The 14,394-nt window shown below is 45.7% G+C and overlaps 4 protein-coding genes across 4 annotated transcripts; all 4 read right to left on the bottom strand.

The window, feature by feature from the left end:
- Positions 1–1,142: 1,142 nt before the first annotated feature.
- Positions 1,143–2,289, bottom strand: LOC128728822 (uncharacterized). Its single transcript, XM_053822473.1, has 2 exons — positions 1,786–2,289; positions 1,143–1,707 (listed from the first exon to the last, which is right to left on the bottom strand). The coding sequence occupies exons 1-2, from the start codon at positions 2,287–2,289 to the stop codon at positions 1,168–1,170; spliced, it is 1,044 nt and encodes a 347-aa protein (XP_053678448.1). The 3' UTR covers positions 1,143–1,167.
- Positions 2,290–3,645: 1,356 nt separating this feature from the next.
- Positions 3,646–8,528, bottom strand: LOC128728832 (prominin-1). Its single transcript, XM_053822484.1, has 7 exons — positions 8,430–8,528; positions 7,195–7,345; positions 7,035–7,105; positions 6,713–6,948; positions 4,617–6,632; positions 4,484–4,540; positions 3,646–3,852 (listed from the first exon to the last, which is right to left on the bottom strand). Exons 1-7 carry the CDS (start codon positions 8,526–8,528, stop codon positions 3,684–3,686), a joined length of 2,799 nt encoding a protein of 932 aa, XP_053678459.1. The 3' UTR covers positions 3,646–3,683.
- A 2,235-nt stretch (positions 8,529–10,763) lies between these two features.
- Positions 10,764–11,468, bottom strand: LOC128728843 (caspase-like). The gene has a single exon (XM_053822495.1). The coding sequence runs from the start codon at positions 11,466–11,468 to the stop codon at positions 10,764–10,766; it is 705 nt and encodes a 234-aa protein (XP_053678470.1).
- A 662-nt stretch (positions 11,469–12,130) lies between these two features.
- On the bottom strand, positions 12,131–13,624 carry LOC128728854 (caspase-like). The gene is made up of 3 exons (XM_053822506.1): positions 13,554–13,624; positions 13,019–13,418; positions 12,131–12,136 (listed from the first exon to the last, which is right to left on the bottom strand). The coding sequence occupies exons 1-3, from the start codon at positions 13,622–13,624 to the stop codon at positions 12,131–12,133; spliced, it is 477 nt and encodes a 158-aa protein (XP_053678481.1).
- Between the last annotated feature and the right edge of the window lie 770 nt (positions 13,625–14,394).

Here is a 14,394-nt window from a genome sequence, read left to right on the forward strand (position 1 = left end):
AAACGTCCATTTAAGCATATGCCATAAAACAATAGCATAAGTAAAGAATAAAAAAACTGTGTTTAGTTACCATGAAGCGAATTCAAATGTGAGTATTTTAAAGATATCATTTAAGGATAATGTTTGAAACAGAAATCGGTTGCATCAAAATCCTATATCAGCTGCAGCTGGATAGCAATACACAGGTGATATTACTTAGAGTCGACAACCAACGATCGTCGTTTTTAAGCGTTTAATTACGACAAACCATGTTTTACTCTCGCCCCACCAACAATCAAGCCAAAAAGTGCTTACCTCCATAAAAAAAAGGTAGCAGCTTTAAAAAAAGCGTCCCGTTCCGTGCAGCCGTTCATTACGCTGCCGGGAACAGGCGCAGACGATAGGCACGGGTCCCGGCGAGTCCTGTCGTTGCCCACACCCGCACCCGCACCCGCACCTGCAGTTTCCCTCAGCCACACGGTGAAATGATCGCAACGCAGCAAATGAACGAACGCCGTCTGGGGAAAAACCCCAGTCATCGTTGAGCGAATCGTGCGGTGCCCAACCCCCGTGTCCTATAGAGGTCTTTAATTCATGTTACCACGGCGCGGTATGGGTTCGGGGGTGCGAGCACGCCAAAAATGCGCAGACACGTCGCCTCAACCCTTACCCCGAGTCTTGGGCCACGGGCAGGGATCATCGTTAGCTCGTGGGCACAACAAAGACCCAAACGACAAGCGACACCAAGCAGTGCAGGGCACCCTCGATCGAGTGCCTGTAGGCGCCCGCTGCTGTCGTTTATTACCCACTTGAAACGGGCTCAACCCATCCCCCGGTGTGGGTAACAACACTCGGCAACAGAACCATTAGCAAGACCTGCGCGGGGTGGCACGAACACGGAGACTCCTGGCTCGAAGGGGGAAAAGAGCAAAAAAAAACCATAAGGAGCACTCATAAAGCGACCCACTCCACGGGTGGATTATGGCACCGAGCATAATGCGACACATTGTTGCAGCCATTGTTTGCGTGGTCGGCCGGTTACGTAATCGCCCATTAGCAGCAATGGGTTTTGCTGGGCCTCGCCGAGCTTCAGCGCCACTGGCACCACTGAACACGGAAGGAAGGAGACGCATTTTCCACGCGAGGACGAGAAGGCGCTCGAGGGGTGAATGGGTTTTTATTGAGTGATCAGGAAGCGGGAAGTGCGATCGGTAGAAAGCCTAGCTGCCGGTGGTGCTGAGCGAAACTGCTGTAATAATTCCGCCATTGGTCGGTGTGGCTTGGCTGAAACGTGTCCTCGTTGGCGAAAGGAGTTGACGTTGTCAGCTCGATCGTGGCTACGTTGGTGAGGCTGTGCGGGTGCACGCGATAGGAGGCCGGAATCGCTGGCTGGGTGACGTAATTGATCTCCGCTTGTACGATCGATGCCGGTTCGGCTGGTTCGGTCTGCTCCGTAGTAGCTGGTTGATCGGACGATGTATTAGCGGTCGAGACGTCAGTCTGCTCGATCATCGGCACTGGTGGGTCCTGTGGCTCGATCGTGTCGGTTGTTTCAGGCGCTTCAACGGTACCGGTATCATCGCCATCGTCCGCCTCCGACTGGGTCGTGCTGCGGATTGTTCGAGGTGGGCTCAAGCGTCCACCGTTTGTGGTGGGTTTTTTTAATGTAAGCTTTTGCTTTCGCGTAGCTGGCTGTTGCTCCACTTCATCGGATTGTACCCCTGATCCCTGCAAGCCAAAGAAGACAAAAAAAATCGTACAGCCGGTTCGTCGCTTGCTCGCTGGTTGAAGTCTTTCGTTACTTACCGCAGCGCTCGATACGTTTGGGATAGTATCGGCGAATAAAGACGGTCGTGGTTCGATTGTGGCTACCGCTGAGGCACCGAAGTGGGTTGGACCGACCTGGGGAAATGGTACCGGAAACGGAAACACCGCCATTGTTTCGAATTCACTTCCGCCCGGTCGGAAAGGTATTTTTATGTTGATCGACGATCCGCCGGCACCGGTCCAGTACGGTGCGCTGTAACCATACGCACCATAGAAAGGATCGAGAGTGGATGGTCGGCCAACGTCGATCTTTACGTAGCCGGATCGACGCGGTCGGTCACTGTCGTCGTCGAGCGAATCGACGAGCGTGAGTCCGGTGAGCAGTCCCAGTAGGCCGAGAAATCGTGGTCCTCGACGGGAGGTTGGCCGAGGTTCGGCTTGAGATTCATTTCTAGTGGCTAATTGTTGTGCCAAAACGAAGCTTTTCACAGCCAATGTGTAAATGAGCAACAGCACAACGAACTGGTCGCGATGGAAATGCATCGTAGCTTGAGGGTTTGAACTAAACTGAGCTCCCAGCATTGTGTGATGGCCCTTTTTGAACGCGAAATGAGCCAAATAAAAAAAAGGGAAAGTATTTTCAGTTCCTCCCGCATGCTGGCGGTTGATGATCGTGCGTACGTTGGAGCGCCCGCAGATTGTGTGGTTATCAGCACCGAGCCGGTAGAGAGATAAGCCCCGTTAGCCACCCCACAGTAACATACTCGTATTTTGTGCAACATTGATGCGCGTTTCAGTAATGATCTCATTGGGTGACAATAGTTTCTAACGAAAAACGAGCTTTTCTCCAGCAGATATACTTCACTACGCTTGAAACGCATTGCATCTAAAATATTTCAATTTAACTTTCCAAATTGTAATAACGACATCCCCTTTTCGTTCGACTGTCTATCAGTACACTACTCTTTGCATGCATAGTAGAGGGAAACAATTGATTTCAGGAATACCATAAGAGGGAAATGAATGCGGCTACCTCTAAATACAACAGGAATTGACACGGTTCAATCGTTTTCTCGAATAAATACACATCAATCAGATGGATGTGCAGCGGCCTATCAAGGATTAGATCTGCATGATATCGCAACTGAAGAATATCTACCGTTTGATGAAAATATCCCGCGTTCTCAAGGCGTGATTTTGTTCTGCGATTAGCGATGAACGATTTTGTTCTGCGTTTAGCGTTCTCCCAACGTTGGATTAACTAGAGTGAACCAAACACCTGATGAGTGGTTTCTATTTCTCTCAGTCTTTCCTGACCGGTATTATACAGAACCATTCGCAAGTTCAACCTGCGTATTGATTATTTGATGATGAACTAAGAGGTAACACAGTTTGAATCCGTCGTAGAAGTTAATGAATCTTCAGAAATGACTACCTTTGTAAAAGTCTCAAAAATCTACCAAGAGCATGTGTTACATGTCACAGAACCATTACAAAAACTAACCGAGTCAGCCCGGGATAAGGCTCTCTGTGGCTGTTGGGAGGAAATGCCTTTCAGCTTAAACTTAAGCTATTCCTTAAAATAGACAACATAAAAATAATGAAATGTTTTTTTTTAATTTTATGCTCATTTAAATCTCACTGCTTGTGAGTTTGAGTATGTGAATTTGGTTCGTATAATATCATAAAGATGAAAAACATTTCCTGCAGTAACTGGTTTTGATTAAATCACATAATATTTTACTGCGTCCTGTCACAGGATCAGAACACTAGCCATAACCCCCCCGAAAGAGCAGTTTAACCTGGTTTCTTTCCCCTAAGATCGGATCGGTGGTGAAAAACAGCATTAAACAAAAACGTTAACATTCGGTCGCTTTAGACCCAAAATATCATCGCTTTATTGAACCGTACAGCAATTCTCTGCGATCTCCCACGTTCTAGATCAAACTTTCGGCGTAGTTCGTTGGATCACCGTTCTCGTACCGCAGCTCGATGTACTCGATCACGACGGCACCATCCTCGGTGACCGGATCCGAGTCGTTCATCCCCGGAAGGTCTTCGTCGGTGCTGGACTCCGTCACCGCGTTCACGTGCACTGAGACGGATCTTCGCGCGGCCGTTCGATGCAGGTGTGGGAGGAGAGAAAGAGAAGTGCAAGCATATCGTTCGTGTACCTAGCGTGAGTTTGTGTATGCTTGTGTGTGTGTGTGACGTGTGTGTGTTATGTTTTCAGAAGTTGGTCCCGTAGCTGCCCCCTAGATATGGCACTATCGTTCATTACCGACGATAGTGGGCTTTTTTGTTTTGTCGAAATGGCAGTGTGCTCATGTTCGTTACGAAAATGTGAATCGACGCCACCGCGCATGTGGCGATTTGATGTTCGCGAACGTCCGTGATTCGAGTGGTATGCTTGCGAAATGTTAGGCTCGTAATGCTAGTCAATTACCAATTAGACCTATCGATTTCCGGCAGGACACTGACGGTGGATCTGGGTGGGTTGGATGGATGTTTGTGGGGTGGAAAGCAAAGTGACAATTTTTGGTCCCCAGCGCGTGTGTTTTGCCAATTCGTGATGACGGTTTTTGTGATGTCGAAAGGGCGCGCATCAAGGGTGAGAGGTAGAAATGTTTCGATTAGTTGCAGGTTTTCGTTTGATGTTCGCGCAAAAATGGTTGCCAAGCTAGCGATGTTAGCAAGCGCAAGGATCAAGCGAAAGGCTGGGAAGTAGGCTACCTACCGCTGCGTCGACCAATGGCTGGACTCTCGTTGATCCTCTCGAACGGATGCGCGAGCGCTGCAACGACAGTTCAAAATTCAAACCGCCGCTGTCACCACTTGCCCTAACACGTGGTCTCCACGAGGATACTCACTTGTAACGGTTGCTGTTGGAGTGCTGGAGCTTACTGGAAAGTACATCGATCCTCCGGTAGGTGGACGACAGCATGAGTGAGAGTGGCGTCGCGACAGCCCACAGAAACAGACACAAGAAGGCCGAGAACCAGAGCCCGTTCATCGGGTCCATGATATGGTGACAGAAAAGCATGCGCATCGCGTCAAAAATATCGAACAGCGGCCGGCAACTTGCGCACCGCTCACGTAACACGACAGCCGTGTAATTGCGATACGCATCGAGATGCGCCCGCAACCGGTCCCGGTAGAGGTCGCTGCGGTTGTAGCACACCTCAGCAGCATCACTGTCGAGGAAAGCCTGCGCGTTTCGCAGGTGCGTCAGGCTTTTGTTAACCTGAGCCGCCCACGGTGACAGCTGGAGCTCCAGCGCCGTCAGATGATACACGATATCCCCACGCAGCTGTTCCAACGGGGCCAGCAAGGACAGCTGCAGCCGCTTGGCACGAGACCCCAGCGTCGTCATGCGGCTAGACGTCGCAACGTCCTGAATCTGCGCCGACACACGCTGCAGCTGATCGATGAACGTCAGCACGTCCTTATCGGGTGAGAGTTGCGTCAGCTCCATGCGCATACCGGTGAGATTGAGATCCGAATCGAACAGCATGTCCTCGAGGATGGTTTGGATGCGGGCGGTGAACCCAACGAACGGTTCCTCGCTGGCCGCGACCGATTCGATGGCACGCTCGAGCTCAGGCCGCTGGTGATGCTCGAGTGCCGCAGAAAGGTTAAGCAACGCGTCCAGCTGAAACGTGGCGTACGAACCGTGCCCATCCTCACACTTGTTCAGTGCCGTCGAAAGGGACACCTGTATCGGGCGCGTCCAGCTAGCATTTGGTGGCGCCGCCTGTCGCAACAACTCCCCGATGATGCCGTGTTGGGGCTCTACCGGGTAGATCAGTCCCGGTTTATCGATCAGTTTCTGCAGCACGGAATACCCGGGAGCGTCATACAATGGCTGACAAAGGAATACCTGACCGTGTGCGCCGAGCAGCATCTCCATCATAGCAAACCCGGACAAGGCGAGGCTCGCGATACAGATACACACGGCACCGAGGATGAGCGTAATGCCGGCTTTGCTATCCGCGTGGCAACAGCCGCAACTGAGCGCACTCAAAAGGATAAGCGTCACCAGCAGCGTCATAATTGTGGTTGCCAGCCCAGCTAGCCAAAGGATGGCACCGATCTCGCGGTACCGATCGAAGAAGGAGTCCGAAAAATTCGACGTTCGGTTAACCTGCTCGATCAGCTCGCCAACTGCGTGTGTCAGCACACCGGTGGTCGCTAGAGTATCCCCAGTCAACTCCTCGAGACGTTCGTGTACCCGATCCGCTTGCTCCTCAGTCACGTTTCGCACGTCCGTGGCATAATTGCGGAAGGTGGCCCGAGCCAATGTTAGCTCCTGCGTCAACGCGTGCATGCTGCTGTTCCGACCGGCTTCACCCATCGCCATCAGCTTGGCGAGTGTTCGATCGACCTGTAGCTTGCGGATCCGCTCGATCAGCCCAGTATCCTCGAAGTTGCGGATGCGCAGCGTGTCACAGAGCGGCCGATCACGAAACGTGCACTGGCGCTGCAACACCGACAGCTGAATCTGCAGCTCGTCCAGCCGGTATTCGGCTTCGTACGAGATCTTAGCTGCCCGTGCGAGCGCATCCTGCAGCAGGTGAATCCGCCGCGATAGGTTGCTGCTGCTCGTGCTGATCTCAATGATCGACTCGAAGATGATGTCAATGCCGGTGAACAGCGCCAAATGGTGCTGGATCGGTTCCCCAAGCAGCTTGTCCACGCTTTCCAGATCGTCACGGATGCGCTCGGTCGCGGTAGCGAGACCCTCCGTTATCACGAACCGTATCTGCTGTTCGGCATCGCGCAGGAACGTGGCCACGTCGAGGAGCGATGCGCGCACAACGGCCGGTGTTTGATCGACGGCTGACGCGATCTGCTCGTTCGTCACGAACATCGCTATCACGCCGGCACTGTTTTGCAACGAAAGCGAAAGAGTAAAGCAACCACATTGATAAGAGAGTAGTGAACCAGCTGCTAGCGGGAAACTCACATCAGCAGCAACATCACGACTTGCAGCATCAGCGCTAGGAAGCTTTTCCGGCAGTGCAAGCTTTCCTCGAGTGAAAGCTCCTCCGCCTGCATGATGGCGTCGACGGTTGGTCCTGGGTTGAGGTCATCGTCCGGTTCTTTCGCACAGCCCCAGGCGATGGTGTAACAGAGCGGAATGAGTGATATCAGGAAGAAGATCGCTATCAGACAGATGTAGCCCGACTCCACCTTGAGTGCCTGAAACAACCGAACCGCAAGCCACGTATGATCAGTGTTCTATCCCTACGCACAAAAGATCACGTTGTACGTTCGCGCGCGCTCACCTCGAGGATCAGATGCAGGAAGGACACCTTCGTGTGGAAGGCGTCACGCAGCAGCTCTAGGAGGCAGTAAACTTTAATCAACACTTACGACCCGACACAAAGAGGAGATCGCACACCGAGCGCCATCATCGCTGGCTTTGGGTGGTCAAGATTCGCTTACCTACTGGCAGCTCGTAAGGTGTGATGTAGGACAGAAACGTAGACAGATAGGCGAACACAAACGAACCATGGTACAGCCCGAGCGTGGGGATGACGTAGTCTTCCGTTGCTACCGGCTCGGGATAATCATGTGGGACGGTCACCGGCACTTCCTGTAACAAAAGGTTCCGGTGGTGGTTAAACACGCTACCGTTGGGTGCTGTTCGAGCTTACCATGGTTATCGATACAGGAAGCGTCCGTAGATAAAGTTATCTATATCTCCGCTAGAAGGAGCACGTTGACTCGATTCTTGGTAAATTCAGTGTAATAACATGTTCATTTTTAGTTAACCTGGTGTGCTATCTGATAAATGTAGCTCGTTTGGAATCGCAAGGGAATTTCTGAAGAAAAATATAATTTTACTAGATTATGCATAATTATCAACGGTAGTTCACGAATCAATAGTTTGCTAAAAAGATCAGCAACACATTAGACCACCAATCTTGTGTTTCCTTTACAGCACTTTGAAAGCGAAAGTTCAACCTTCTGCTTCAAATACTACCACAGTTTTATAGCTTCAGGTCTAGCTTAACTAGCCAAGGTGTCGTAGTTATCAGTTCTGAAAAATCCATACTAGATCTGCTGCTGGGGTCAGTTATTTGCACGTATCTATGTGTACAGTTTATTATTTTATGCGATGTATGATTTCCCTCGGTGTACGAACATAAGAATCTTATGTTGATCAACAGGTATCACACTGGAGCGTTCATGATTCCGATAATTCCGATTATAAACGTTTCATCACGGTTCACTGCAGGCCAGTCTCAATACCACACTCTCTTTCCAAAAGCTAGGCCCTTGATTCTCCGGAAGTCCACGGCGGAAAAACTTCGACCAAATCGTCGTTGTATCGACACGGGGCGCACTAATTAGATTACGTTCGAAGAAGTGTCTATCGATTTCTGCACAGCTCGCACGCACGGTAGCACTGACAAGCGGGATTTCAGTTCGAATTTAAAATGCCCTGTCGTGATTACGGATGGTATCTTTCACAGCTAGAGAAGCAAGTGTTACATCGAAGAACGGCGAATTCAACACGGCCCACCTGGTCAAATTGATGCGGATTGCTTTTCGGCCGGAACCGGAATCACGAGCCCACCGACTCAGCGCGCACTCGGCACTGCGAAATTGCTGGTCTTTCCCGCTATATCCACCGAACCGGAACGGCTGCTCGCATCGAACGTCAACTACTAAACTGTTCCATTCCCCAGCTGAACACCGAAGCCCCCCAGGAACGTGTGCTGATGGCACTGTATGTACGCAGGTCCACCGAAGATGCCCGACGGCACGAACATGTCCCTCCTGGCCAAAAACTAGGATGCATTTAAAAAACAAACTCGGGACAGTATTGTTTGTTCTCCATGTGGAGCGTTTATTTTCTTGCATTCGAATATGCGTACGTAGTGACTGCGCATAAGAAACGTCACATAAGAAGCGTCCGTTATTGCTGCTTCGGTGTGAAGTAAAAATCCTTGATGAGCGTCGACATATAACAAGGTACCTGCGTATCAGGGTTGTCTGGATCACTTGATTTGTATATGTCTCCAGCTTGGCGTTGAACAAGTTTTAGCAAATCTAGAAGCTCTTTGTTGCTGTCAGATGGGTTAGAGCTCTCTGTATCCAGTACATTGCTGAGTGTTTGGTTGTACAAGGATCCAGTTTCAGAATTGAGAAAAGAGGGGTTTCCTTCAAAGTTCATCACGAGCAGGTCGGCCGTGTCTGGGATGATGAATGGGGATACACTGAGAGCATCAACCACGTCTGAAGGCTCTCCTTTGTGTGATTGTTGTTGTTCATATTGGCATGCCAGGATAAAGAATAGCTTCGGTTTGTCGATCAAACTATTGCACTTAGTTCCAAGAAAGTTCTCCCAGAGCAGATTTTGTTGAAATTTCTGGTCGAATGCATGCAGTTTGTTTTCTTCGCTATAAGTCATAATTACCAGCACAAAGCAATCATTGTCCTTATGATTTTCGCTTGCGAGCTTTTTCAATTCTTCCTCAATTGCATGCTTAGTTAAGTCTGTGTGAACACGCACCTCGAAGTTCAATTTCGAGAACGACGTGAGATACGATTCACAATCCTTGCAGCTTCCGACTCGCTTATCCTTTTTATCGTAAGCGAAGTTCACTTGATTGAAAATGACCGCAATCCCACGCTTCGCATGATTTGTTTCGTATTTTTCTTCTGTAAACTCTAAATTTACCGTGTTATTATTTTCATTTCCGGATGAGCTGCTGGGTTCCGGTAGTTGAATCACCGAGCTGATGTAAGATGAAAAGCATTCAATAATCCTCAAAACCTTCACTAACCATCATTAACACATTGATGGTCCTAACACATACTTACTAGTTCGTCCGCCCAGTGTCAACTACATCGGAGGCGTCACGCTGCGGCCTGGAGTAGCTCATATTTTTGTTTTACTTAAGGGCACTTTGATTTCAACAACGCTCCCGTTTCACGACTAACTTTCAACTAAACGGTTCAACCATAAGCAATTCAAATCGTACCGTAATCGTAATATTTTATCCATATCACGATTCTTTTCATGAATTTTCTTATCACAATCTTATCTTATGACTCACTTACATCACGAACAATTCCAGTAATTGAACAAATCGATGAAAACATCTTCTTGATTGAGTTTGAGCAGGGAATTCTCAAAATATACTCTAACCATTGCATATTTCCAAATATCGCAACATTAAGAATTTCTGGTACAATAAGATGCACAGAACTCTTTTCGTAGCACGCTCGTAAATGTCCGTCACAATGCGCAGAGTTACATTACACGGACGATCGATACTTGATCATTGTTGTTGTGCTTTGTAATAGGTATTGTATTACTTATACACGTACTTACTATTTAAATGATTTTTATCTAATTATTTGTTATTGATTGTTTTATAAAAAAATCTTAAGTGGAATCGCGCGACAACGATGAGGCAAGAATCGGTGATAAACGAATCATCGTTTTTTCACCTATATTGGTTTGGCTCCACTTAGTAAGAGTCAACTCAGGGAAAACAAAATTATTGCACAAAATCTACAGACATATGAAAAAAGTAAGCGAAATAATGTAAAAGGTTACCTCTTGACTCCAATATATGTATACGTTGGTGATCTCCTCATGAGCACTTTTGTCAATGAAAAACTCATTGAAAATTTAAACAAGTGCAACATTCATCGGAATCTTTGATCTTTTCAAAGATGCCCTCCTAATACCAAACTTAGCAAAAATTCGAGATATTAAATCGAAGTTTCCGACATTTTTTAAAGGAGCCTAATAAAGTTACAATTTAAAATTTGTTAAATAAATTTTATCAAATCATTTTGCATATTGCGAGAGAAACGAATAATTTATCCTCATTGAATTGGTTGTAATCATTTATTACTCTTGCTGCACTAAATCTTACGTAAACTGCCAATCAGGATTTTACGAGACTGAGATAGGATGTAAAATGGATATGCTTACATCCAATTGTAGGATTTTACACTAATGACGTTGTTTTGGCAAGAATAATGATTCTTCAGACTGAAGCTTTGGCAGTGTCAAGCTCTACAATATCCTTTTTCGTGAAATAAAAATCCTTGGTGAGCGTCGACACGATGCAGGGCATCTGTTTTTTTTGGTGTGATTCCGGTTCATTAGGATTATTTGAAATAAATTTGAGAGCAATTTGACGTTGAACATATTTTAGCAATTTTTTGAGCTCTACTTTGCTACCGTTTTCTAGTAGTGTTTTACTGAGTGTCTGAATAAAATTGGAACCGTTTTCTTGATTGCGAAAAGCGTAATACCCTTCGAAGGTAGCGTACATTACGAGTATGTCGCCCGTGGAAGGGATGGTGAAAGACGATGCATCTGCTCCGGTTGTAGCGTTCGGTGGAAGTGATGGTTGTGGCGCTCCATTGTCGAACTTAGTTCCACGACATGCCTGAATGAAGAACAGCTTCGGTTTGCCGATCAACGACTCACATTTAGATCCGACAAAGTTCTCCCAGAGCAGGGATACATCAAACTTATCATCCTTTGCATACAATTGGTTGGGGCTGCCGTGCGTTAATATAACTAACACGAAGCAATCATTTTTCGAATGATCCATTTTTGCGAGGTTTTCCAATTCTTCCTTAATTTGAGACTTGGTAAAGTCTTTACGAACAAGCACCTCAAGGCTAAATTTCTCCAATGCCATGCGCATGGATTCACAATCCTTGTCGCTCCCGTCACGCATATTGTTTTTAACGAAGTTCACTTGATTGAAAATGACCGCAATCCCACGCTTCGCATGATTTGTTTTGTATTTTTCTTCTATAAACTCTAAATTTACCGTGTTATTATTTTCATTTCCGGATGAGCTGCTGGGTTCCGGTAGTTGAATCGCCGAGCTGATGTAAGATGAAAAGCATTCAATAATCCTCAAAACCTTCACTAACCATCATTAACACATTGATGGTCCTAAAACATACTTACTAGTTCGTCCGCCCAGTGTCAACTACATCGGAGGCGTCACGCTGCGGTCTGGAGTAGCTCATATTTTTGTTTTACTTAAGGGCACTTTGATTTCAACAACGCTCCCGTTTCACGACTAGCTTTCAACTAAATGGTTCAACCATAAGCACTAATACGAAACACTAATACGAAGAATTGAAATTTTATCGTTATCACGATTCTTTACATGAAATTTTCTTATCACAATTTTATCTTATGACTCACTTACATCACGAACAATTCCAGTTATTGAACAAATTTAATGGAATCAGCGCCAAATCGTTCATTAAACCGCTGCATCGTTTACGTCATACGTTTCATAATTTCCTTGCTCTTTATGGTGAGATAAAGCCATTCCCGGTGATACGCATTTTATCGTTTTTTAAAATATTTTATGAAAAATCTTCAGACCTATCAAGAGCAAAAATAAACGTTTTAACTTGGTTTTGTTCCGTTATGCGATTGTCATTTTCTGGTGAGTAGTTTTGTAAAAAAAATCATTGTAATTTAAAAAAAATTACAACATTCATCAGTATCTTTGATTGTTTCGAAGATTCCTCCCCTGATACCAACATTTTCAATCCGCCAGGAATGTAAATTATAATCTACTATTAAATTTGTGGATGACTAAGTCGAAAATTGCGATTTCTTTGTAACACCCAATAAAGGTAAAATTTAAAATTTGTCAAATGAAATTTGAATAAAGAAATCGATAGTAATTTCGGAAACATCATATTAAAACCATCGAATAATTTAAAAATAAGTATATGTGATATGATACCCACATACCGATCAGCAGGTCAAATTGTTTTGCGCAAAGAGAAGTTAATGATTTTTCATATGCCAATTTAGGATTTTTAACATACCAGTTTTATTTTGGTGAGTGCAATGATTATTTACAACCGGAATTTTGACAGTTTCATAAGAAATGTGCTACTGATTCTTTGGCCTGAAATAGAAATCCTTAGTGATCGTCGTCATGAAACAGGGCATTTGTTTCTTGGCGTCCATTTTCTGGTTATGTGGCACATTTGATTGGTATTCGTAGGCAACATGACGTTGAACAAGTTTTAGCAATTGCATGAGCTCGTCACTGTTGCCCTTTGTTCGTAGTACTGTGCTAAGCGTTTGAATAAACCATGAACCATTTTCGGGATTACGCCAAGAGTAATGCCCTTCGAAGGTAGAGTACATTACGAGTAGGTCGGCCGTATCAGGTATAGTGAATGAAGGTGCTGTTGATTTAGCATCTACTGTGTCTGCAGCGATTCCAAAATGCAACGGTTGCTGTACACCACCGTCAAAACTGCGGCCCCTGCATGCCTGGATGAAGAACAGCTTCGGTTTACCGATCAACGTCGGACAATTAGCTCCAATAAAGTTCTCCCAGAGCAAGTTTTGCTCGAATATCTTGTCGGATGCATGCAGCGTGTTTTCTTCGCCGTGCGTCATAATCACCAACATGAAGCAATCATTATTCGAATGATCTTCATTTGCGATTGTTGTCAATTCATTTTTAATTTCAGACTGTTTACTGTCTTTGTGAACGCGCACGTCAAAGCCCAAATGTATCAACGTTTTGTGTATGGAATCACAATCCTTATCGCTCCCATTACGCTTCTCCAAGTTTTTGAAGTTTACTTGATTAAAGATGACCGCAATCCCACGCTTCGCATGTTTCGTGTCGTATTCTCTTTGTGATATAGCAAATTGCGTCACAGAACTGTTATCAATGAAGCCCCTCGGTTGGCTTGACGACCTGAGTCAGGGAATAAATTCCTTAAAATTAAACTGACCTCGTACCGTCCTGAAAGATATTAGCGCTTACAAGTTTATCGGATTAGAGTCCACTACATCGGGGACATCGCTTTGAGGTCTCGTTGGTTTCTCGTTCTCCATGTGGCCACTTTCAATCCACTTTCTAGCACTGTTCAGCAAATACGTTCACGTTCACTCCTCTTTCTAGCACTGTTAAGCAAACACACTTTAGCACGGCAAACTTTACACTGGCACCGGTTGAATCAAAAGGTTGGATATGCCGGTAAATCGGGCACCTTAAGGTAGTCTTAGTTATCTGTTGATAAGACCATTCCTAAGTTACGATCTTTCGTTGCCAATGAACTTTATCTGCAATCTCTATGCTATCACTGCGAGAATACATTGATGTGAACTCTAGCACTTAAGATTAACTGTACTATAGACCTTGATATCAAAAAAGTATTTCTTCTTTACACGATCCACAGTATCAGCCTATATGACTCATCGATAACAATTATACTCAAGTCTTGTAGAGCCAATAGGAATATGATTTCATTACATTTTCGAATTTATTGATGCGTTATTTTAAAAATTTTTCAGCCATTTCATTTCATAAAATGCCTCGAAACTGAAAACTGTCAAAAACACACTAACACATGAAGCTAGTACTAAGTCCAAAAATGTAGAATGGTAACATTAAGCTATACATTGCACCAAGTTCTCTATTAGCGTGTATCCTTTCTCACAAAAACTGTCACCTGTTGAAAATAACAACAATGCGTAGGGTATCTCATAGTGAAAAAAAGGTTTAGATAGAGAATTGCATAACGTCACATTGAACTTCAACTGTTTCTTTATCATTCTTGTATTCTATTGGGTATCGCGTGAAAGACTGAATTTATGGAATAAAA

Source organism: Anopheles nili, chromosome 2 (assembly GCF_943737925.1).
Source record: "Anopheles nili chromosome 2, idAnoNiliSN_F5_01, whole genome shotgun sequence".
Taxonomy (NCBI): Eukaryota; Metazoa; Arthropoda; class Insecta; order Diptera; family Culicidae; genus Anopheles; species Anopheles nili.

Excerpts from the sequence above, each read along its gene's own strand:
- LOC128728822 (XM_053822473.1), bottom strand. The coding sequence starts at position 2,289 with ATGCATTTCCATCGCGACCAGTTCGTTGTGCTGTTGCTCATTTACACA. Across the intron at positions 1,708-1,785 it reads CAAACGTATCGAGCGCTGCG|GGATCAGGGGTACAATCCGA; the intron begins GTAAGTAACGAA and ends TTTGGCTTGCAG.
- LOC128728843 (XM_053822495.1), bottom strand. The coding sequence starts at position 11,468 with ATGCGTGACGGGAGCGACAAGGATTGTGAATCCATGCGCATGGCATTG.
- LOC128728854 (XM_053822506.1), bottom strand. The coding sequence starts at position 13,624 with ATGGAGAACGAGAAACCAACGAGACCTCAAAGCGATGTCCCCGATGTA. Across the intron at positions 13,419-13,553 it reads GACTCTAATCCGATAAACTT|AGAATACGACACGAAACATG; the intron begins GTAAGCGCTAAT and ends TATATCACAAAG.
- LOC128728832 (XM_053822484.1), bottom strand. The coding sequence starts at position 8,528 with ATGTTCGTGCCGTCGGGCATCTTCGGTGGACCTGCGTACATACAGTGC. Across the intron at positions 7,346-8,429 it reads TTCAGCTGGGGAATGGAACA|GAAGTGCCGGTGACCGTCCC; the intron begins GTTTAGTAGTTG and ends CTTTTGTTACAG. Across the intron at positions 6,633-6,712 it reads GTCGTGATGTTGCTGCTGAT|TGCCGGCGTGATAGCGATGT; the intron begins GTGAGTTTCCCG and ends GTTGCAAAACAG.